The following is a 24,563-nucleotide window of genomic DNA, read 5'->3' on the forward strand; positions in this document are numbered from 1 at the left end:
AACAAAAAACTCACCTCAAGTTTAAAAAGCCCAATTCAAACTGCATGACCAGCTGTGAAACCTTAATTTCTAGATACATGGAACTCAGATGTTGGCAGACACCCCCACTTGACTTAGAGAAAACCTGATACATAAAAATCTGAACTTCACAAATTCATCGTGAAGGTTAGGTCATCATGGTTAAGTAAAACTGGTTCATCTACTAAATAGAATGTTATACAACTATTTTCAATGGTGGTTTTGAAGAGTTTACAACAACACAGAAAATGTGTATGTAATAATGATTAGTTTTAAAAAGCAAGACGCAGAATTGTATGGATAGTAGTATCAAAACAGTTTAAAACAAAGAGAAACAAAGGACATACAAAAACTAGATTAAGCCGTGGCCAATTTGGCTCAGTGGTTGGAGCGACAGCCTGCAGACCTAAGAGTCATGGGTTCGATTCTGGTTAAGGGCAGGTACTTGGGTTGCGTTTCAGTCCCCGGCCCTGGTCAGGTCATGCGGGGGGCAGCCAGTCGATGTGTCTCTCTCACATCAGTGTCTCTCTGTCTCTCTCCCTCCGTCCCTCCTTCCCTCCCACTCAAGATAAATGGAAAAATATCCTTGGGTGAGGGGGAAAAAATAGATTAGAAGGAAAAACTCCAAAATGTTAACAATGGTTGGACAATGCATGGCTCCCCCCCCCTTCTTTTAATTTTTCCATAATTCCTCAAAATGTGCAACAAGAACATGCAGTTTTATCACAGTGAGCTTTTCAGGCGGAAGTTTGGGGCAGTTGCTGTAAGAGAAAGTTTACCGAGAACATGTTGATTACAAAAACTGTGTTAAGCCCGAGTTATCAGGCTCCTGAAAGAGAAGGGTCAAGCACGCCAGCATCTGGACCAGCAGATGTACAGGATGACCCTGGACTGCAGTCTGCTCCGCGGTGTCCACTGTGTCACCTGTAAGTCTCACCTCCCACCCAGAGTGACAGTCCTGCCTCGGCGGCTGCCTCCAGGAAGACCAAGGGACAGGCTTGATGGGTGTGCCATGCCACCTCTTCTAGGTTAGGTGGGCAGGTGCTGACCAGGGTCACGTGGCCCCCAGGAAGTTACTGCCTTGGGCTGGCTCCAGTCCCCGCGGAATAGTAGATCCTACTTTCTAGGGCTGTGTGAGGAGGGGCGCAATGTGTGTGAGATGCTCAGCACTGTCGGGCTCTGGGAAGCACTCGGTAAAGATTGGCTCTTTTTTTTTCCCCCCACTATGATTCTTTTTTTTTTTTTTTTTTATCCTCACCTGAGGATATTTTTCCATTTTTTGTACAGATAGAGTGGGAGGGAGAGAGAGGAAGGGAGAGAGAGAGAGAAACATCGACGTGAAGGGACACATCGAGTGGCCGCCACCCGCATGACCAACCAGGGCCGGGGACAAACTGCAACCGAAGTATGTGCCCTTAGCGGGAACCGAACCCAGGTCTCTCCGGACCGCAGGCAGACGCTCTAACTGCTGAGCCAAACTGGCCAGGGCCCCACTATGATTCTTTTTTTTATCCTCACCCGAGGACATTTTTCCATTTTTTGTTCAGGTAGAGTGGGGGGGAGGGAGAGGAACAGAGAGAGAGAAACATCGACGTGAAAGGAACACATCGAGTGGCTGCCACCCGCGCGACCAACCAGGGCCGGGGACAAACTGCAACCGAGGTACATGCCCTTAGCGGGAACCGAACCCGGGTCTCTCCAGACCGCAGGCCGACGCTCTAACCGCTGAGCCAAACAGGCCAGGGCCCCACTATGATTCTTAATCACTACTGGGGGGAGTGCTTTGTTCTCAGGTACCTAAAATCCCACCGGTCACAGTAAATTTTGAGGCAGTTGATCATGCTCTTCTAAGGCATGAAGAAGAGTGGGAACAAATGAGAAAACCTTTATTTGAATTACACTTGTCAAAATGAATTCATCAGGGAGCACAGGGCTTACCCCCAAAGGAAACCAAAATAGGTAGCCCCCCTAAATTTTGACACTTTTGCCATTTGGCCAAAGACTAGTTCTGGTACTGAGGTTACACTATGGGTGATATTCAAAATATTTAACAATCGGTAAGCTTTGGGGCCAGCCAATCAGAATATACATCAGGTGACCAATCAGAATGGATCCCTGCTGTGAGCAGCACCTCCCCCTCCCCCTGCACAGACTGGAGAGCAGGGCCCCGTCTCCCCAGGGGTGCCCATTTAGACCTCCGCCAGCAATTTCCACATCCGGGCACAAGGAGCAGCACCCAGAGATATGCCCTGGCACAGCCGGTTTGGGAGGCAGGCCCTTGTCCACAGCTGCCCGGACACTCTCATTCTAGCTTCCTTCTCCCTGTCCATGGTAGGTTTGCCCTCAGCTGTCCTTCCCACACCTGACAAGACCCCCTTGTTGTCTGAGGCAGCGGGAAAAGAGGAGCCATCCTTCCATCCTTCTTCTCCCTACTGCACCGTGCTAGCCCCTGCTGAGTGCCCAGATGAGCAGGGCGGCAGGTTTCTGGGGTGCGGGGAGTCTAGGGTGTGGCCATGAAGATGTCATGGGTCTTCCATGCAGAACTACTGCCATCTGGAGAGACCACGTGTCCTCCCAGCAGGGAGCTCCGTTAAGCCATTGTGATCTGCAGGACTCATCTTCTTGGGGAGAAACTTTCCCACTTTTAATCCCCGTGCCTTTATTTTGGAACTGGAGTGCGGGAGGACAAGCCTGCAAGCACAGAATGAGCTGCCTGACGTCACGGGCCGGAGGGATCACTGGCTCAGGAGGATGTGCTCAGTAGCTCACAAGCTGAGCTCAGAGGAGCCCGAGGCAGGAGGACTGAGTTTTGCGTCTGGTTCTCTGAAGGCTTTTTGTCTTAGCTACGTTCTGTGGTCACCAGCTGCCCCCATCCCTGACCCCAACTGATTGACAAATGCTGCAGGGGTCAGAAGTTAATGAGAGAGCGTGAACAGCCAGTGATTCCTGTATCTGGGGGATCAACGCTATCATATCTACCCTGACACTTTCCCTTCAGCTCACAGGAACGCACCCGAGAGTCCTCCCCGCCCCTGCTGGCTCTGGATCCTCACACCAACCCTCTGAGGGATGCAGGGCAGGTTCCTTATTGTCCCCACTTGATAGCAGAGGACTAGGGAGCCCCTGGGGTTACAAGCTTGTCTCAGGCCCTGCTGCTAACGAGAGGGACCTGGAGCAGCTGACGCATCTTGGCTCAGCTCCAGGACTGGAGGACTCCCTGGAACCTTCTGTGATGAGCGGAGAAAGGAGTCGTGAGGAAAGTTGGAGAACAGAGCCGTCCTGTGACCTTCCCTGGCCCCCTGGAGCCAGGAAGGAAATTCTAATCCCTGTGTCCTGGGCCCTCTGTGGGGCCCCGCACAACCTCCCACCCTCCTGCAGTGCCCCCACCTTCCCGGGTCCCCCCTCCTGTCCTCTCTGTCACTCCTGCAGGCTCTCTCTGTCCAGTCTCCCCACTGGAAACTTACTGAGGCCCAGGGCCTGCTCTTAGGGACACGGTTCCTGCTGAGGGACCAAGGGGGCTGCCTCCGTGCACAGCCAGTTAGAAAACGCTACCAGCTCGGGGACTCCTTTCAGTAAAATAAGGCTTTATATTTGCCTGTAAACTCTTTTTGAAAAAACACACCATACAATTTACCTATTTCAAGTGTACAACCAGTAGCTTTCAGTACATTCACAGAGTTGTGTATCTATCACCAGCATCAATTTTAGGACATCTTCATCACCCCAAGCACAAAGCTTACCCCCGACTCAGCACCTCCCCAGAGTCTCCATCCCCGCCAACTGTAGGCAATCACTAATCTACTTAAGTCGTCTCTATATTTACCTATTCTGGACACGTCACATAAATGGACTCACATAATATGTGGTCCTTTGTGCCTGACTTCTTTTACTTAGTGTGTTTTCAAGGTTTATTCACATGGCAGCCAGTATCAGTACTTTATTTCTTTTTATTGCCAAATAGCATTCCATTTGTGGGCATACCACATTTTGTTTAATCTGTTCCGTAGCTGATGGACATTTGGGTTGCATGTCCTTTTTGGCTATTATGAATAATGCTGATCTGAACATTCATGTACAAGTTTCTGTGTGGACATAGGTTTTCATTTCTCTTGGGTTGAATTCCAAGAAAAGGAAATTTCAGGCTTCAGCCAGCAGGTGGAGGCAGTATTTTTCAAGCAACCTTCCTGTTGCTCCAGATATCACACCACCTGTCACCTAGGTCTTGGGTATTCTCACCTGGAGCCTCCGTGCAGAGCCTCCCCCAGGCCTGGAGGAAACCTTCCATTACTCTCCAGGGACTAACCAGGCCCGCGAGTCTCTGTTGCAGGCCACTGTGCCTTTTGTAGGAGAGAATCCGGACATCCTGACTCAGCAGGGGGCACCTTAGATTCATTATCAAGAGCCCAAGAGAAAGAACTTTGGAGAGCAGCAGTCAGGGTACAGCCCTGATCCTGTTCCTCAATAATTGTGTGACCTTACCTGGCTGGTGTGGCTCAGTGGTTGATCATCGATCCAGGCACCAAGAGGTCGCCAGTTCGATTCCTGGTCAGGGCACATGCCTAGGTTGTGGGCCAAATCCCCAGTGGGGGGCATGCAGGAAGAGGCCAATCAATGTTCGCTCTCATTGGTGTTTCTCTCTCTCTCTCCCTCTCTATCAATAAAGAAAAGAAAAATATTTTTTTAATTGTGTTACCTTGAGCAAGTTATTTATCCTGTCTAAGCTCAGTTTTCCTACCTGCATTAAGGCAATAACGGCACCTCTTTTATGGGGTTGTTCTAAGGACGGATGAGATAAAGAGTGCACAGTGCCTAGCACGATGCTTAGCAGGGCGGGAGCTCTCAGTAGGCGGGAGCTCTTCTTACTGGTGGCACAGAAGGGCATGTGGGAGGAGAGAGAAAAGGACCAAAGCCCGCTGGAAGCTGAGGTTAGAGAACGTGGGGCAAGGACACCTATTCTGTCAACTCAGCTCCCATCCAGTGTCTCCTCTGCCGTCCCACATGGGACAGCACCAAGGAGAGTTGGCTGGCGACTCACAAGTGGGTAGAAGCTTTGGACTCTGTGAGGACCCCAATCCCTCTGTTGTGCAGCCTCATCCATCTGAGCCACAGGCAAGACAGAGATGAAAAAGATCCTGAGCTGCTAAGCAGATGGTGGATAGCCCAAGCGTGACGGGTCTGTGTTTCACCTGAGCCAGTATACCTTCACTTTACACACGATTCTAATAAACTTCATTATCTCGTTGTCAGATCCACAGCGGGATGAGACAAGCCCCCTTAGGGCAGAGAGACGTGACGGCTGATCGCCTGATAAGTAAGAGACAGAGAAAACATAGAGGCAGACAACGGAATTAACAGAAATCCCTCTGGTTTCTGAGAGCTGTGCGCGCGATGACTCAGCATCGTGACGTTCAAAGCCTTGACCCTGCAGGATGTGAAATTACAATCAGGACATTTTAAGGAGCCCGTTGTGTGTATAATGGGAATGATAATAGAACCTTGGGCTGGGGAGAACTCTCAAGTGTGCTCATACTTCTCACGTGTTTGCTTTCCATGTATGGGACCGTATCATTTGATTCCGTGAAGTCCTGTGACGTAGGTAGGGCTTGTATTGTTGTCTCCATTTTATAGATGAGGAAACTAAGGCTTAGAGAGATTTGCCTAGGCTTATGTAACTAGCGAGTGGCGAACCTGGGCTTTATTCCAGGACTAAGGTCCAATGCTCTTTCCACCGCAGATGTTTTAAAATTGTGTTCCCTGGAGCTCCTGACCCCCGTGTACCCAAGGTCCTTGGGCCACTCAGGGCCACTGATGCCTTTTACAATCTCTGTCCCCTGGGCCAAGCATGTTGGCCCTCACCTCTGGTGTTCTGCTTCCTCAAAGTCCCAACGAGAAACAACCGGCTAACTCCTAAATGATACGCAACTTAAAAAAAACATATTTCATGTGGTGTCCTCTCTGCCCAACAGAGCCCTGTGGTAAGGTGGGCTCATGTCTGCATGTCTGCCCCCAACTGGGAACACGTCATACTCACTGAATGAGTGACAGCTGTCCTTCTGCATTTTAACAGTGGCCTCCTGCACACCCAGATTATTTCCCCACATAATTTACTCGGAAGGTGGGGCTATCGGCCCCACAACAGGCTCTCAGGAAGTTGTTTGTATAGAGATGGTTTTGGTGAGACCGTACAGATGGCCAGTAATTCGCTGAGGAAGATCTGGCCCCTCTTTCCTCATTGCCGACCCCCGGCTCTGCTCCCTCCTTCACCCTGCACCCACACACCCAACTGCGAGACGGGAAGAGTGCCAACGTGGCATCCAGATGTTAGTCATTAACATCGCCTCTGTCAGCAGTGCCAGACACACACTGAAAGTGAAAACTCTTTGCTGAGCATTGTGAGAGGGAAATGACACCTCTCCTTCTCCCAGGCACCCTAAGAAATTCGTCTGAATCCACATGTCTGACAAAGGACAGGGTTTACTATTCTGCTGCTCCCTGCCTGTCAGGAATGATCAGTCTGGAAGGCGAGAGCATGGACTAAGATTTCAGCAAAGCAGACGAGCTGACACGTACCTGGTGGGAATGGCTGATCCAGGTGGGTCTTCTGTCAAAACTTTCCTTTCCTTTCCTCCCTTTCTGGCCCCATTTCTCCTCTAGGTTAGAGGTCATTTGGAAAGAGGACACCCTGAAGAGGTGAGGCATGAAGTGAGCCCTGCGGGATGTTGGGATCTCGATAGGAAGGGAGGGAGGGGGCATTCAGGTGAGGCAAAGGTGGTGGACATGTCCTACACAGTCCAGTGGACTCCAGGAGAGAAGAGAGTGGGCAGTCTAGGAGCGAGAGGAGACAGGAAGAACCTGAGAAATCAGGCTGGCAAATTGGACATAATAATAAGCCAAAGGGAAGCATTAAAATCTCCATCAAAACCGAGATGGAGAAAGGGAGGGCAGAGTAGCATCTCTATGCAGAGCAAGGTGCTTCTTGTTTGTTTTCTGTTTAATTCTGACAGCAGCCTTATGAAGTGCAATCTCTGTTCTGCAGATGAGGAGCCTGGAGCTCGGGAAGGTTAGGAAAATTGCTTTACGTCACCAGGAAGTAAGTTGCTGGCCCACGATTTTAACCCAGGTCCAGAGCTCATGTTTTTAACACAGAGACACAACATCTGAGCAATTGTCTGGCCGGGGAGTGCAGGCTGCACCGGGGAAGACCGGAGCCAGGTCATCCGGCTAAGAAAACCCAACAGTATTTCAGTGCATCCCAAGAGCCAGGGCACCAGCAGAACACGGACACCCAAAAGTTTTGGAAAGAGTTTGATTTTGGCTATTTAACAGAAATCAAAGTAATCATTGTGGGGAGAAAACCAGACCTCTGTTGGGCTTTGTATTAGTTTGCTAGGGCCTTAAACCACAGAAACCTGTTGGAAACCTGTTTCTCTGTTCTGGAGGCTGAAGTTCAGGAGCAAGGGGTCACCAGGTTTGGTTTCTTCTGGGGGCTGTGAGGGAGAATGTGTTCCATGCCTCTCTCCAGGCTTCTGGTAGTTAGTTGGCCATCTTTGGTCCTTGTCTGGTAGGTGCATCACCCTGACTCTGCCTTCATCTTCACATGGTGTTCTCTATGTAGCAGGTCTGTGTTCAGATTTCCCCTTTTTATAGACACTAGTCATACTGCATTAAGGCCCACCCTAATGACCTCATAATGTTTTATATCTGCAATGACCCTATTTCCAAATAAAGTCACGTTCACAGGTACTGGGCGTTAAGACTTCAACATATGAATTTTGGAGAACACAATTTAAAACAGATGTCCTTGCACTTATTTTATGGTTTGTAAGGGTTTTATTTGAATTACATACAGGAGAGGGGCGCCATGAATGGTATCAGTCCTAAGGACTTCTAAAGCGCTTTGCCTGCCCTGTGGACCCACTGAGCAGAGCAGATTGGGGAATACAGGTAATGAGGTCCCAGCTGTGAGGCAGGATGGGGCTCAGACACCTGAGAGCCAGGAGAGCATTATGGGATGATGCTCCCTGACACTGAATCCCTCCATCCAACTGGAGGGGCTGTTTAAGGGGCAATTGTGGGGCTTCCTGGGGAGATGCAAGAGTTATTCAGCAGAACCTGTGGGTCTGAGTGAACATGACCCAGTGACACTCACCCTGGAAGACTGTGTTGAATGAACTCAGTCTCTAGTCCTCCAATGCTCTAATCACATGGTTGGTCTTGGGACACAACCAGACCCATCTCAAAACTATCGAGGGGCCCACCATGAATAACAAAGACACTCCTATCATTCAGGGAATTCCAAGGGTTGAGAGGCTCCCTCCCAGGAACCAGGAATAAAGACCAGCCAAATTCTTTATTATACAACAGATAGCTAGAAGTAAGTCTAACAAAAGAATACTTAGAACCTCTTCACAGACTCCGATTGTAACTACACTGGAATACTATACAGCTGTGAAAAGGGATAAATGATAGGTTCACACAACTGTTGCCCGCATCACATTTTTGAAAATCAAATTCACTAGTAGTGCTTTGTTATAAATAGTGAAGTGAAGAGAGCTCTCTTCCGCAGAACCATCTGCCAAGGGTGGCAAGACCCACCAAGCCAGATAGTTGAAAATTGTGAAGAAGGCAGACTATCTTTGGGGCCCACTCCCACCTCTCATGCTCCTTTTCTTCCTCAGAGCCCCACTTCCCTCTAAGTGTCCTGGGCTCTTGCATTCTCCTGCCTCCCTTAGTGCTCCAAACACTTTTAAGATGCATTGCTGAGAGTGGAGAAGAAAATCACTGTATATTCTCCTGGGTGGGGGAGGGCCAGGAATTTGCTTTTTCAGCTGTTCCTCTAAAAGTAAAACGAAGTACTTGGGCCCTTGGTAAAGGAATCTAAGGGAGCAAGATGGCAAAGGGAGGAGATCAGTGACCTTTTCTGGTGGCTCAAAATCATACCAGTTTGTCAGTGTGAGGACAGAAAGAAACATCCTTCAGAACCACGCTGGCTTCTCGGTGACCATCCCCTACACGCACCTTCCTCCCAGGGCCCCTTCACAAGCTCTCCAGACAAGTTTTCTCAAGTCTGTGAGAAGACAGGCCCCGCCGTGCTTTACTTCGAGGTTCCCAGAATGTGTCCTCGCTTTCCCAGATGTCTCCCTGTCTTCCTTGGCCAGTCACCTCTTCTTTGGCCTTTTTACTCCTGGAGAGCCGGGTTTACCATGCAGTTCATGAAGGCCAGCTCAGCGCCTCTCGCTTGCACGGCCCTCCCAAGGCCCCGGGAGGGACCCCGACAATGTGTTCACATGGTCACGTACTGCTGAACATTTACAAAATAAGATATTTTGGCAGCTATGTGGTTTGTTTCCACCCTGACTTCCCCTCCACCACACTTCTGCTCGTGGTGGTGGTGGTGGTTGGCTGGGCATTGGGAGGGTCTGCCTAAGCAGAGGTTGAGCTAAGGGTATGTTTAGTTTGGATTTAATGGGATATGTTTATATGGTTTGCAGTTACTTCTACATACTCTTAAGTTATTGCCAGCTGCCTCGGTATAGAAATAACTTCTATTAGTCCTTGTGTGGCCCACCCTACCACCATAGGACCACAGCTGGGACATCATGGACAGCCTGGCTAATGAGCATCATCAGTTCTTAGAATAAGTTTAGTCATCACATAAGAAAACAGGAAATTCCACCAAATCTTACAAGTCATATACAAAAGAATACTTGCTAGGGTTTTCCCCACATTTGACAATAATCCTGCAAATGTATGACATTACCAAGAACTAGTTTGAAAGGTGAGAGAAATTTCTAAAATAGCCACTGTACGAAAGTGTCAACCATATTGCAGGAAAGACTAAGTTATCTTTCAAAGGCTAGATTCGCTTTAAATTCTGTCTCTGAAAATTATCTTACAAAATTGTCACGGGAGAGATACTCCCTGCAGTTTGCCAAGAAACTGATTAGTAAAAATGTTATTTTTACAAGTTTTGGGATGTTTGTGGTGTTTGCCAGCTTTTTAAAATCTGCTGCAATTTTCTGATTGAAAGATAAATATCAAGGCAAGAGGGGAGTGGGGATGGGAAGAAGGGGGTCGATGGGGGGGAAAAAAAGAACATCTGTAATACTTTCAACAATAAAAATAAATAAATAAATATCACTTTTATACCTAATTTTATGTTCATAATTTTGTATTTTTTAAGAGCTCCCCCTCCCAAACCTGGGTCTACCCTGGCCCTCTCTCTTTTCATCTTCACATGGTGTCGGCTCCATTCTTCCTCCCTCACCCAATGTTGACAGTCCCCTGATTTAATGACTGACCTTGCAGTTGAACCAGCAAAGTCACTGCCCAGACTAGGTCATAGCCCCCTGAGGACAGTCCCCCAACTGAGAGCACCGTACACAGGGCCAGACCCACTGGAAACAATAACACCTGTCAACAAAGCCTCTGGAATTGGACCCACATCCCCTGGGGCAGAGGACCGGGCATTCTTTTAGCACAAGGGCAACCTCAAAGTGGGGCACACTCCGGGCCCCGCAGTTTTTCTAGGAAGAGAACTGTTTCCGCTGAGAGATGTGGTCCCTGGTGGAAAATGTGACTGGGGTAGGCTGCCTGGCCACCAAGGAGGAAGCCCCCTCTCAAGGTCAGGGTCAGACAGCTGTGTTTATACCCTGACAGAAACAGCCTTGGAGAGGGGCTGGAGTGGATCTCGGGGCCTCTCTGCCATCCTCCACTTCATCCCCACAGCCTTCCTCCACCCCCTGGTGCCTCTGCTTCCTCCCTGCAAGGGTGGGGTGCTCAGTGCTCCTCACCCAGGACACCTGTACTCCCCACATCTCTAATGGCTTTTGTAACATGCAGCCACCTGCCGTTAGGTCTCAGAAGGCACAGCAAGTCCCATGGTCCCTGCCACAGGGGTTCAGAGATCAGTGGGGCAGGCGGGTGAGTTTCCACTCGCATGGAGCCCATCCAGCAGGAGTCGTGATGTTGGTCGTTGCCAGTGTAATAGAGGACAGTGGGCTCACAGCTCAGTGTGTTTTCTCCTCCAGGTAAACATGTTAGCAAGGCCCTTACTCAGTATTTCCTGAGTGTCCTGAGAAAGACTGGTCCCCAAGAGGCACCTAGAAAAAAGTGGTCATGTGGACACAGAGGTGTGGGGAGTGTTGCATCCTAGACCCTCATCGAGGAGATCTGAGACTATGAGCAAACTTACTGGATGTTGTCAGCCTGTCCTAAGGGTGTTTGGCCACACACTTTTCTCTTCCCCCATTAGCATCCTTGGGATGTGAACCCATTTGGGGAAACACTGTTCTAACTAAAAGCAGTGACTATAAACGAGACTTTTCAACACCAGGACGGGCAGGTAGCCAAATCCAGAGGGAGCAGGGCTTGTCTGGCTCCTTCTACCATGGTCTGGAGGTAGCTACTTCCTTCCCACAGACAGGCCAGGCCCTGGTCAGCGTCTTTCTGCAGCAGGAGCCCCGCACGGACCTGGCTCCTTCCCTTGGCAGGACCCCGTGAGAGAGGATCTTCTAACACCTTCGGGGCGCAGCTCTTTGGGGCACAGTGCCAGGCCCTCCCCACAGTCATCCGTATATTAAGCCACCTGGAGGCTCTACAGTCTGCCACGCCCGTCTAAGCGCCACCTGATCCTGCATCAGTGGAAAAAAGCAAGACCACGACAACGTGTCTCTCACTTTTCTTAGTCTGTTAATTCCATCTTAGTTACTTTCAACAAAGGTGGTGGTTTAGACTCCAGAGCCTTTTGAGAAAGGGAAGCCCAAGGAAGCTCCCTTTATCCTTTGGGCACACTCTGCACGCCGAAGGGGAATTCCTGCCCTCCGGTGAGGGCAGGGTGTGCAGGCAGCCGGGGGGAAGAGCAGAAATGGGTGGCTGGTGGCCCGAGAGGAACGTGGGGACTGAACTGTCTGCTGGTGGACTGAGTGACCTTGGTACTGTGTCTTTGACCTCCTGTCTCAGCTTCCCCCACCCCACAGCCTTCCCTGGTGCAGGGACAGTAACTGTGCCCACCTTGTGAGAGTGTCAAGAGAGTCAAATGGAAGAACACTGAGTGAGCTCAGGGTGGCACCCGGCAAACATACGTTACTATTACACACATGACTCCGAAGCGCTTTGGGATTGATATTCTCTTTCTCTTTGAAAGTGGAGGTGGAATGGATGCAATAAAGTGCTGAGCCTGACCTCCGGGCTGCTCCCCTGGCATGATCAGCGGCCCAAGGGGCCCAGCCACTGCACCGTAGCATCAAGATAATGTCAACTAGAGAGCCACAGCCACACCCACCCGAGGGAGCGCCTAGATCTCCAAGGACCGAACTTGAACGTGGCAACTACCTTTGTCCTGTGATTTTAACATGGCCAACAAACTTCAAAATAATCTCCTCTTGACTGGTGGTCAATTCCTGAAATTCCACCATGGGCCTGTCAATCATTCTTTTAGCTTAAGGTTCTTATCCCATCTGCGCACCACATTTAAACTGAATGTCTACCCTGCACACCGCAGACGGAGCTGAAGCAGCTGTCCCTGCCTTCAGGGCCTCCCCTACTGCCGAGTTGCGGATTTGGAGAGGAGGGGGTCCAGGAACACAAGGCGCTCGCCAGCTAAGCCAAGCAGAGGGGAGGGACCGGCAATAATCTCCCCAGATTTAAAATGAAAAAATAAAGACCTATCTTACGGGTTGTCATGAGGTCAGCTGAGCTAATGCTGGCAAAATCTCTTGAGTATAATGCTCCACAAATATTAGATTCCTCCCCCTCTCTGAGCTGTTCTCAGTTATTTATACCTGGATGTTAATGAGGGATCTGAGGGGAAGGTTTGCCAGGTGTGAGGAGGAAGATGAGAGCCCTCATATGGCCACAGGGTGCTGGGGGGACAAAAGGAAGACTTGGGGCTCAGAGATCAACTTCTCTGATGTTCACCCCCATGTAGGTCTCTCTGTGATTCACTTGCTCACATGTCCCCTGATCACAGAGGCCTTCCAGCCACCCAGCCAGACTGTCACTCTGTCTCCTCGCCCCACTTTATTTTTGTTCCTGGCCCTATCTCCACCAGACATATTACACGTTTATCTGGTCGGCTGTCTTTCCTACTAAAATGTATGCTCCATGGCTACAGGGGCTTTGTTCTGCTCACTGCCAGGATCTAATCGCAGGCCTGCCAATTAGTGCCTCATTTGGCCTTGGTCAAGCTATTCACCTCTCTACTTTCTTCATAGGGTCATTTTGATAATTAAATGCATGAATAATAAAGCAGCACCCGGCACAGGGCCTGGCATATGGTAAGTGCTCAGTAAATGGCAGCTATTGTTATTACTGGTTATATTCCAGTACATTTTTACTTCCTGTGGGTCAGCCATCTGGGGAAGACCTCTGGCTACTCAAGGCTTTATCTCATCTTGAATGAAGCTAGAAACAGAAGCCTGCACTAATCGGGGAACTAGGAAAAGACTGCTTGCTTACCTTTCCAAAGCAGGTGAAGCCAAGATCTCTAGGACACTGGTTCTTAAATGTGACTGCACATTGGGATCACCTGGGGAGTTTCAAAAATGGTGCCTGGATGTGCCCCCAGAGATTCCAGTGTAACTGGTGCAGCAGGGGTCCTGGACATCAGAAGTTTCTCAAGTTCCCCAGGTGCTTCTAAGGGGTAGCAGGTTTGAGAGCTGCTGCTCCAGGGTACCACCAGCTTTCCCCTTACAAGTCAGCGAGACAGATGTCTGCTTATGGCAGTTAATGCATCTTCCTAAAAGGAGCCATTTGCTCACAGACCGACTGGCCCATTAAAACGTAATCACTTTAGCCCAGCGGGCCCATCACTTAAAGGTGGCTGTTGATTGTGATGCAGCTTCCTAGGACGCTCGTGCCCCACAGAGGAAAGCTGGGAGGCCAGCAGCACAAGCAGATGGGGAAACCGAGGCTGGAGCCGCTTCCCCTCCACCCACCTCTCTAACCAACCCGGCAGCTGGTCCTGGCGAGGACGGTGGGATTAAGAGCAGGCGATCCCGGTACAGCTCCAGAGAAACAGAACATTAGGCCATGCCTCTGAACTGTAATGGAAGTCAGAGTTCGTGATGTGGACCCCATCCGGGTAATGCCCAAGCTCGTGGAGCGCTAGCTGAGTTAGAGGACTACTGCATTTCAAGAAAGTGCTTCCCAACAACAAGCTCAGCTCCATGGCCCCCCCTTTCCTGCTGTTTGAAAGTAAAGGGAAGTACCTTATGCTGAGTGATATAAGCCTGCCACCCAAGGACAAACACTGTGATTCCACTTACATGAGGTACCTGGAGGAATCAAACTCATAGAGACAGAGAGAAGAGTGCTTGCCAGGGCCCGAGGGAAGGGGGCCTGGAGAGTGTTTCGTGGCTGCAGACTCAGTTTTGCGAGACGAAAGGAGTCTGCAGATGGACGGGTGCAGGGTTTCAGTTTGGGGAGCTGAAAATTCTGCAGCTGGATGGTGGTGATGGTTGCACAACAATGCGGACGTGCTTAACGCCTGAGCCGTACACCTGAGATGGTTAAGATGTAAATTGTACGTTATGTGTGTTTTACCATATTTAAAAATAAATTAGTTTTTAAAAAGCTGTTCTAGCCCTGGCTGGTTTGGCTCTGGTTGGAGCGTCGGCCTGCGGACCAGAGAGTCCTGGGTTCAGTTCCTGCTAAGGGCAAGTACCAAAAATAAAAAAAAGTAAAAAAAAATTCTAGCCCTGGCCGGTTGCTAAGTGGTTAGAGCATCAGCCCGAGGAGCAAAGAATCTCGGGTTCAATTCCGGTCAAGGGCACGTACCTCGGTTGCAGTTTGTCCCTGGCCCTGGTCGAGGTTGTGTGGGAGGCAGCCAGTCCATGTGTCTCTCTCACATCAATGTTTCTCTTTCTCCCTCCCTCCCTCCCACTCTCTCTGAAGATAAATGGAAAAAATATCCCCGGGTGAGGATGGATATGTGTGTGTGTGTGTATACATATATATATACACATTTAGCAATTCTATATTTTTTAAGTAAAATGAACGCATGGGGGCTGCAGGAACTTAACTGGGCTTTCGGTTGATTTCCATGGAAACCAGGGAAGAGCTGGTGAGTTGCAGTGGGCAGAATCCCCAGAGCCTGCAGTGAGAAGGGGGGAGCAGCAGATCACCGTTCAGGGCACCTTAGAAGTTAATGAAAACTCAGTGCAGCTGATTTAACTGTGCTGTTTCTTCGCCCATGTGTATTTTAGCTGCATAAACAGAATGTACCAGATGCCTTACAAATGACTGTGCTGGGCTTTTAAGATTGTGCGTTCCTCTCCTCGGCTTGAGAGAGTCCCTGCTGCATATTTTCATGGAGATGAGTTTAATAGAATGAATTTGGAGTCAGCAAGAAGAAAGGCTATTTGGCTGTGGTGTCTTTTCTTTTTCAAAGGCTTCTAACATGTGCCTGATACAGATATTAGCACAATAAGAATCAGGCCCTCAGAGGAGGAAGACCGTGGAGAGGGAGGCCGGATATTTCTGGTTAAACTGGGCCTCTGGGATGGTGGTGTTTTTCTAAGTGGTATTTGGATGAGTGTGTGTAGCACACAGAATCAACCCTGTTACAGATCTGGCGGCTGCTGGGTTGGAGAATCTGCCTGGCCCCTGAGCAAGGCAATCATGACTCCGTGGGGCAGGGCACTGAGACCGTCCAGGGCCCGCCGGTCCGAGTCCGTCACCTTGTTCACCGCATGAAACGAAATCTGCATTTAAGCCAAGACCCTGAGTATTCGCGTGCACCCCAAAGTTTGAGAAGCTGTGCTCCAGCATCCACCAGGAGGGTGGTGTTGGCATGCCTCCCCGTGAAGCTGTCCATTCTGTGATGGGACGTCTCTGCCTACTTAGGACCCAGTCCTTGGACAGCCCTGATGGCTTTAGAGGGCTCTGTGAAAAGGAATAGAACCCCGCATTCAGATCAAAGGTGCTATACCCATGTAGCCTGGGGATGAACCCCGCTGTGCCAGTGGATCCTGGTGTGATGGTGGATAGGTTGCTTGTCCCCTGTGCCTCCGTCTCCTCACTGTAAGATGACTATGGTGAGAGAGTGCCTACCTCATGGGTTGCTGCAAGGATGAAATGAGTTAATCCATATAAAGCAGTTACAGCAGTTTGAGAAGTTCAATAAATGTTAGCTATTAGTATTCTCCTGCATAGCTATCTGTCTCATACTTTACCTCGTGCCTGTCCCCAGAGCCTTCGAGGACAAGCTTTACTCCTTGTCAATATGACAGCCTTGCAAATGTCTAACGGCAGCTCTCCCGGCTCCCGCCCATGTTCTCCAGGGTGAAAGTGCCCACTTTTCACCACTCTTCGTGTGACCGCCTTTGCCCGCCACGCACACCCACCCGGCATGCTCCACGCACCGCGCCCGTGCAACAGCCCCTTAGGCTAAACGTTTTACTTCCCCATAGCTTGATGTCTTTTTTACCTGACTTAGCTTCTTTCTTTTTTTTAAATCCTCACGTGAGGATACTTTTTTCCATTTATCATAAGATGGGGGGGGCATCGACTGGTTGCCTCCTGCACGTCAGGGCCAGGGACGAACTGCAACCAAGGTACATGCCCTTAACCAGAATCAAACCCGTGACTCTTTTGTCCGCAGGCCAACGCTCTACGGTTGAGCCAAACCAGCCAGAGCTGACAAAGTTGTTTTTAGATCAGACAACTGTAGACATTCCTATCCCCTCCCAAGGAAGCATGGTGCCCAAGGGCGCTCCTCAGCCCCTGAGCCCCTGCTATCCAGAGAGCAGCATCGAGGCTGCAGCCAGGCTTGCAAGCTTCTCCAGGCTGTGAGTGCAGAGTCTGCAACGGCCTTGCTGCAGGAATACCCTTCCCCCTGGTAAGAAGGGGCAAGGGCCCTTAGAGCCTGGGCTGAACCCCCATCCTGCCCACCATCCCTGCTCTGCACCCTGCAGCCCTTCACACTCCCTCTGTTCTTGCCAGGGCTCTCAGACGGGGATGGGGCTCATTTAAGATGGAGATGAGTAGCTCTGGGCAGTCCGCACATTTCACAAGCAGTTCCCCTGATTCTGATGCAGGGGATCCTTGGAGACCAGATTCTGAGCCCCTGTTCCATGTCCCATTTGTTCAGATGTGTCTTTCTCCTGAGCACACTCCAGGTCTTCCCTCCCCATCACCTGGCCCCGCATCACCACCTCCAGTGTTCCCCAGCACAGCTATCTGAGGTGTCCCCATTCATCAAGACCAACTCAAATCTGTGAAGCCTTTGCTGACCCACCTGAGAGCAAAGATCAACCCTCTGCCCTCTGAGCATACCTCGAGCCCTTGCTGCTGATCATTGACCCTAACTAGTATCCACAGTGGTGAGGTCCCACAGCATACAGGTTGGAGCATGGGCTCTGGAGCCAGACACCCTGGCCCAGTCACATGACTCTGGGCGAGTTGTGTTCCTACCCCGTGAAGAGCCTGCGTCGAGAGGCTGATGGGAGGATCGCTGAGGGAATTCATGTAAAAGGCAAAAATTCATGTAAAATTCGTGTGCAGTACAGACCACGTCCTACATAAATGTTGACCGAGAGGACTTCCCGGTCCTTCCGATCATCTTCTCATATCAAACTTTTTATCTCTCTAATCACATTAGATGCTCTTTGAAGTCAAGGAGGATCTTAATCATCTTCATTTCTGGGTCACAGGGAGGGACACACGGCTTCCAGGGCACATGCTGGAAAGTGAGGCTCTCAGAGCCCCCCACCATCCTAGCCTGGAAGCAGCTATTCAGTATGAGGGGGGAACAACCCTCCCCACCCTGTCACCCCACCACGACATGGGAAGGGAGAGAGAGAGAGAGAGAGAGAGAGAGAGAGAGAGCGCGCTCACTAGTTGACTGGCTTTTATTCTTCGGAGAATGTTGTCCCTGTTTAAATTCTCCCCATCCTGTGCGAGGCCAGGAGGTACATTATCATGATGGATGAAGCCGGAGGCTCACTGGATCATGCCTTCTCCCCCAGCCTTCCAACCCCCAGACCCACGCGGTCAGGCTCCAGGTGATGGAGGCACAGAACCGGACCGACCCAGGCTGGCTTGCTGGGGCAGCAGAGGGGCGAGCCCGAGGGAAGCGGCCCTGCATCTCCTGGCAGGCCTCCGGGAGTGAACCCCACTGCCCTGCTTCTTCTGAAGGAGGAGCGCTCGGGGCCTCGGTGACACCTCCCCTCTGGATCTGGTGTGGCCCCAACTGCCCTCCTCTCAGGACAGCTGCTGCTACATTGTCATTTCTCAAACACCTGTGAAGCTTTCAAAGTCAAAGCCTCCCATTGGATAGGACTCTGAGAGGACAGCAAAAGCCGAAGAAACCCCAAAGGCCCCCGCGACAGGGTCAAGACAGGCCGTGTCCAACTGCCTCCCGGCTTCTCCGCAGGAGCAAGGGTCCAGGTGGCGGAAGGAACGGACAGGCCATTCGTTTCGCCCCTCGTCTACGAGAGGGGCCTGGAGAACCGCAGCGTTGGCTTCGAGTCCTCGGGGGGGTGATGTCTGACAGCTCGCAGGACAGTGTGCCCTGTGTGAGCTGTGGTCCCACCCAGCCCTCCTCAGTCAGCCTGCCCATGCCAGAGCCCCGAGACCAGGTCTGACCCGAGGACGGGCCCCACCACCAGGTGGAGCGGAAACCATCTTCTCTGAGGGCTCGGCAGGAAAGCCATTTAGGGAATTCTGGGAGCCAGTGTACTGATTTATGAGCCCTTCTGGTAAAATTGAGCCTCCGCGCCCTGGCCGGTTCGGCTCAGCGTTAGAGCGTCAGCCCGAGAACCAAAGAGTCACAGGTTCAATTCCGGGCAAGGGCACGGACCTTGGTTGCAGTTAGCCCCCCGGCCCTGGATGGGGCTGTGCAGGAGGCAACCAGTCCTTTCTCACATCAATGTTTTTCTCCCCCCCGCCCCTACTCCCTCCCACTCTGAAGATAAATGGGAAAATATCCTTGGATGAGGATTTAAAAATTAATTAAGCCTCCACTCCTGGGTATTCTTTAAAGAATATTTTTTTCTAGAAAATTCTGTCTTTCACCCCATCTACTCAAATGAAACTCCTCACCTGAATTTAGACCACCAGTATCGTGTTGCAGACCTCAGCACCTCTCCTGCTCAGACTCCGGGGGCTCACCCTCCCGGGGCTCACCCCAGCCTCTTGCGTCTGTCCCACCCACCCAGGAAGAGAGCCCCTCGTTCACTCCCATCCCCCTTCCCCAGGATCCCACTGCTTCAGAACCGGCAAAGGCACAATACCTTCCCGAATTCCCCTCTGTCCCGAGGCTTCTGAAACACCGGGAAATCCCCTTTCCAAAGGGACAAGTAACCATAGGGAAGGAGCAGTAGTTCACAGAAATCCAGCAGGCTCTTGATTTTCATTCAAAGGTAAGGGAGAGCCAGGGGGGAGCTTTCTCCACTCCTATCAAGGCCCTGCCCATAATTCTGGCCCAGGGACAGCCTTGCCCAAATGACCATCTTTCTTTCCCTTTCAGAGGAGGGGTTTCAGAAGGAAGGCTGCCCCCCTCCACATCCCCTCTTCTCTTCAGCCCCAGACGCGGGCAGATAGGCAGGTGTCAATTATGGGGGATTCCATTCCCTAAACGACTGTTTATTTACATATCAAGGAAAAATTAAGTCACCCTCTGGGTCATCCTCTGACCATGTCAGCCTCTGCCTGGAAAATAAAATCAGACCATCCTTTATTTTTAACCCACCCACCCAGAAGTGACCTTCTACAGATGGTTTGGCTGGTCTCTGTAATTTTTAGAGTCAAACTTCAGCCCCTAGCAACATGGAGGAGTCTAAATGCATTATGCTAAATGAGGAATTTAGGCTCAAAAGGCTTCATGCTGCGATCCATTTACATGACATTCTGAATGAGGCAAAACTGGCCTGACCAGAAGGGGACACAGGGAACTGTTTGAGATGATGGATTTGTTCTATTATCTTGATTGTGATGGTGGTTAGGTGCTTCTATGCTTTTGTCAAAACTCAAGGCACTGTATGCTAAAAAGGGCAAATTTTACTATATGTAAGTTACCCTCAACACACCTGACTTACAAAACGGACTTACATTTGCCGGTTCTTTCTGGAACAAGGCAAGGCATCAATGGCTGTCAAATTCTGGGAACTCATCCACCTCTGAAAGTGGGAACTGGAACTCTCTGGAAAAGCAGGTATGTCCAAGAAGAGGGTCAGTGGTCTCTGCAAAAGGTGCCTCATTTTGAAAGGAGTTCAGACCACAGGAGACATTCCTTGTTGGTTCATTCATTTGTTCATTCTCTCATCCAGCAGTGTTTATTGATCACGTCCTAAGAGGCAGACTTGGGGCTAGGCAATGCAGAAATGGCTGAGGATGGATATACCGCTGTCCACGAGAGGGGTCAAGTCCAGTGGTCTGGGGAGCGAGGCCCTTCATAGAAGTAAAGAAACAGTAGCGAAACAGGGGCCATGGAGTTCCGGGGAGGGGCACCCGACCTCATCCCCGCGGATCGGGAAGCTTCTGAGAGGAAGCAGCCTGAGTGAGTCAGCCAGGCAGGGCAGTGGGTGTGAGGACCTCCTGCCCCCGGATGCACACATGTAGATGCCCAAAGGACGGAGAAAGGGCTACATTTAAAAACTGTAAAGAGTTCATTTGGGGGGAGCTTTGAGGCCGAAGAAGGGCTTTGCTGCAGTCATTTCTGGCTCGGGGTTTCCTCCTGTTCCTCCTTGCTCGCACCAGCTGAGGCCCCACTCTGAGGCAGTGTGTGCCACAGGAGAGAGAAAACCGCTGTCCTAATGCAGGGCTCTCGGAATGCTTGTAAACAATACATCTTGGCTCAAAAAAATGGGTACTTGGGCTTCTGAACTTTTCATACGTTTTAACCTGCGTAATATTTTTACATCAGTAAAAAGGGAAATTCAAATGCCAAACAGGGGATTACGTCAGCAAATAACAAAACCATCTCCAGAATCTCGCTCGGAGCCCCTTGATCTGAATTGTCTCCCCTTGAATCCCAAATGGGTCTATTTTCTCACTTTAGAGAGATCGTTCAGCTCATTGGAATGGACATTTCCCGGGTTTTACTGCTGGGTGAGCGTTCGGAATTACGTAAAGAACAATCTCCAAATTGCCTGGCTATCTTTTCTTGTCTGTGCTAAAACACCTATGTGGTCACTGTATCGTGTAAGGTGGGATCCCACCCCAGACCACAGGTCATTGAGCAGTGGCTGAAATCAAAAGCCGCGTGCCCTTTGCCACCGTGTGCTGTTACCGCCCTGCGCCTGCACCTGCGCCTTAGGAAGCTGGCCTTACCATTCTCCGCGGGGGCTGGGCTCTGGCATCGCAGCGCAGGCATTCTGACCCTCAGCACCAAAGCAACTGGCTTGATTTCAGATGTATGGCTATGTCTGAGATTCAGCCACTGCATAAATTAAATGCCAGTATCTTGTCATTATTCTGCTGATGGCGACAATGAACTTGAGTACGGCTCTTACTTGTCCATCTTCTTACTAGATGAGGGCAGATTTGTTTCGCATAGTTACATCAAGCCAGTGCAGGATATCACTTCTTCTAAAATATTGATAGTCTGAATCCCTTTCTACACAGGAGAACCCCAGGGCTTCTTGAGATTCCCCCACCAAAGCCTTTGAGCCCCACGAACTAATCTGATCCCCTATAATCAGACCGCGGTTCACTAATGCCCCTTCCAGATCAGCAGGAAAGGGTTGAGGGTGAAGGGATCCTGAAGGGGGTCCTGTTTCCAGGTGATAAGAAAGGAGAAGGGGGAGGGAGGGAATCGGCACCACGGATGGATGGAACTGGGGACGTTGTCTTCCAGGGTTACCTGTCGGAAGGCTTGGTAACGAAGTGGTACCGGTCACCACGCCTGCTCCTCTCCCCGAACAACTACACCAAAGCCATCGACATGTGGGCTGCTGGCTGCATCCTGGCCGAGATGCTCACCGGGAGGATGCTCTTTGCAGGTAAGCTGCTAACCACGCGCCTGCCTTCACTGCTGGTGTCACTGTAGAAAAAGGGAGAACAAAGTACACAAAACGTGCCAGACGTTCTCTCTGAAATAACCTCTGTGGCTTTTATGGCACTACTTGGAGGCACCTGCTATCATTTCAGGCAAAATGCTTGAAAGACTAAAAGTAATCTTTGAGGGCAGACCTTTCAAAATCAGGTAACCGCTTGTATTCAAACACCTTGAGATTGACCGCTGAAAACATCCACCCTACGTTTTCAGCCTCTTCCTGCTCCCTCCCTGCCACTCTGAGCACTTGGTCTAGAGTGCTCACTGGGAGAGGGGACCCCACAAGGGGTTCCCAGAGTCCCTGAACTGACTGTCCAGAGCCCACTGCGGGGAGAGGCCAAAGGGGCTCCTTGAAAGCAGACCCTGACGCTATAGGCACCACTTTCTGGGTTGGCATTCACAGCATTTATATATGCTTAGTGCCACACAGGGCATTGTGGGGCACACGGAAGAGCCATGCCCAGGCCACCAGCTCCGGCAGACGGGAACCCCATAGGTGGTGAGGGAGGCCCTCTGTGCAGCTGCACGAGTCAGGGCACTCCTGGAGGACAGAGGGGCTTGATCGAGGATTCACCCGGGCAGAGGAAGTGGAAAGGCTCCTCCTGCAAAGAGAGAACATGTAAGTAATGGAAGTAAGAGCAGCCTGGAGGTCAGAGCGGGACAGCAAGGAGACAGACTTGACCCACACCAGCAGCGCCAGGGCTCTGATACAGGGCTCAGTGTGGCCTGGGTCTGGAAGCTGAATTGAGTTTCAGAGACGCATAAAGGCTGATGCTTCTTACAGATGAGAAAGGTACTTGTTCATAGCATCCAGCATGATGCCTGGCAGGGAGAAGGTGCTCAACAAGTAACTCCTTGTTGAATGAATGAACGCCTGACTCCATCCTGATCCACAGACCCGGCACAGAGGCTGTGTGCTGAGGACACACCCCAAGCCCAATTTATTATTCCTGATTTTCCCCACTTCTAATTGGAATCCTCCTAATTGGAAACCAAGGGGCAAGGCTCCTTCCTAGCCGTGAAATCATTTCCTTCCCCAGCCTGGTAAAGAACATGCAGAGAGGCACATGGGGAGGAGCACTTGGAAAGCCTTGGGCCAGGCTGTTCCCGTCACGTAGGGCTGGCTGACTCAGTCTATAGCAGACTGCTCCACTGCAGAGGCAGAGACATTTGCAAAGCCAAGCCCCAGAGAGGGCAAGCAATCTGCTCAGAGTTATATAGCAAGTTAGCAGCAAAGTGAAGACCAGAGCCCAGGGCCCCTGACCCCCAGCCCAGTGCTGTCCCTCTGTCCTGTGTTGCCCCTCCCAGGCCTCCTGGAGCCACGTTGGGGCTTCCACACACCCGGTCACGTTGGCAGCACACTTAACCATGTGGCATCTGCCTTCCCAGGGGCTCACGAGCTGGAGCAGATGCAGCTCATACTAGAGACCATCCCTGTGATCCGGGAGGAGGACAAGGACGAGCTGCTCAAGGTGATGCCTTCCTTCATCAGCAGCACCTGGGAGGTGAAGCGGCCCCTACGCAAGCTGCTCCCTGAAGTGAACAGTGAAGGTACTGAGCCCGAAGGCCCAGCCAGCACCTGGAGGCCGCACTCTGGCATCACCTGTGGGCGGGGGCAGGTGGTCTCCTTCCGACAGGACCAAGCACAGACCCTAGCCACAGAGGCGAGGCCCTCCCTGGCAGCCGGCATTTGCCGGGGCCACTCCCAGGCTGAGGACTGGCCCCTGGAGTCTGGCCAGCAGGCCACCCTCAAGGCAGCCATCAGTGGTCCTTATTCCACCCCTGACTTGCTTCCTTTTCGTTCTCGTCTTTCTCACTTGCCTTCCTCCTTCTCTTCCTTGATCCCCTTTACCTTTTCCTTCTTGGAAGGCATGGTGCCGAGAGCGTGAGCTTTTTCAGCTTGAGAGCCAAAGCCAGGTTCAACTCCTAGTTCCACCAGGGACAAGCTGTTTGGCCCTGGGCAAGCTACTTAACTTCTCTACATCTCAGTTTCCTTAACTGCAAAATGGGTGTAATAATACATATCACACAGGGCCGTTGTGACAAGCGAGTAAAATAGAATTTGTAAAGCCCTGGGCACCGGACAGTGGCTCTGTCATCTTAGATATCACGTTATCGCTGGGCCTCATGCCTGTCAGAGGCTTCCTTAGGAAGCTTCTATATAAGTAGGATATAGGTTCCGCCAACTGTAAGAGAGACTCGCATTCTCAATGGCTCAAATTTAATTCTTACTTAAGAAAAAAGAAACTAAGACATTTTATATAATATATATAAATAATATAATCTTATATAATAATCTTATATAATAATTGAAAAGCAGGCATCCAAGGCCAATATGGTGGACCTGCTCTATAGGACCCAGGGGCCCAAGGCCCTTCTGTCTTGTTCTGCCACCTTAAGGTGTTGCCCTTACTACCTGGAAGAAGGTGAGGAAGGAGAGCAGGTCCCCTTGCCCTTCAGGTCATGAGGCAGAATTTGGACACCTCACCTCCACTCATGTCCTGTCACCAGAACTTAGTCTCATGGCCCCGCCTCACTGCAGTGGAGG

General features: G+C 50.8%; 1 protein-coding gene across 1 annotated transcript in view; it reads left to right on the forward strand.

Annotated features, from left to right (window-relative positions):
* MAPK4 (mitogen-activated protein kinase 4) overlaps positions 1-24,563 on the forward strand; it is a 46,308-nt gene that overhangs the window by 12,701 nt on the left and 9,044 nt on the right. Inside the window, exons 2-3 of the mRNA XM_036246003.1 lie at positions 21,818-21,962; positions 23,405-23,566. Of these exons, the coding sequence (XP_036101896.1) occupies positions 21,818-21,962; positions 23,405-23,566 (307 nt within the window). The remainder of the gene's footprint in view (positions 1-21,817; positions 21,963-23,404; positions 23,567-24,563) is intronic.

This window comes from Molossus molossus, unplaced genomic scaffold, assembly GCF_014108415.1.
Source record: "Molossus molossus isolate mMolMol1 unplaced genomic scaffold, mMolMol1.p scaffold_m16_p_6, whole genome shotgun sequence".
In the NCBI taxonomy this organism is placed as follows: domain Eukaryota; kingdom Metazoa; phylum Chordata; class Mammalia; order Chiroptera; family Molossidae; genus Molossus; species Molossus molossus.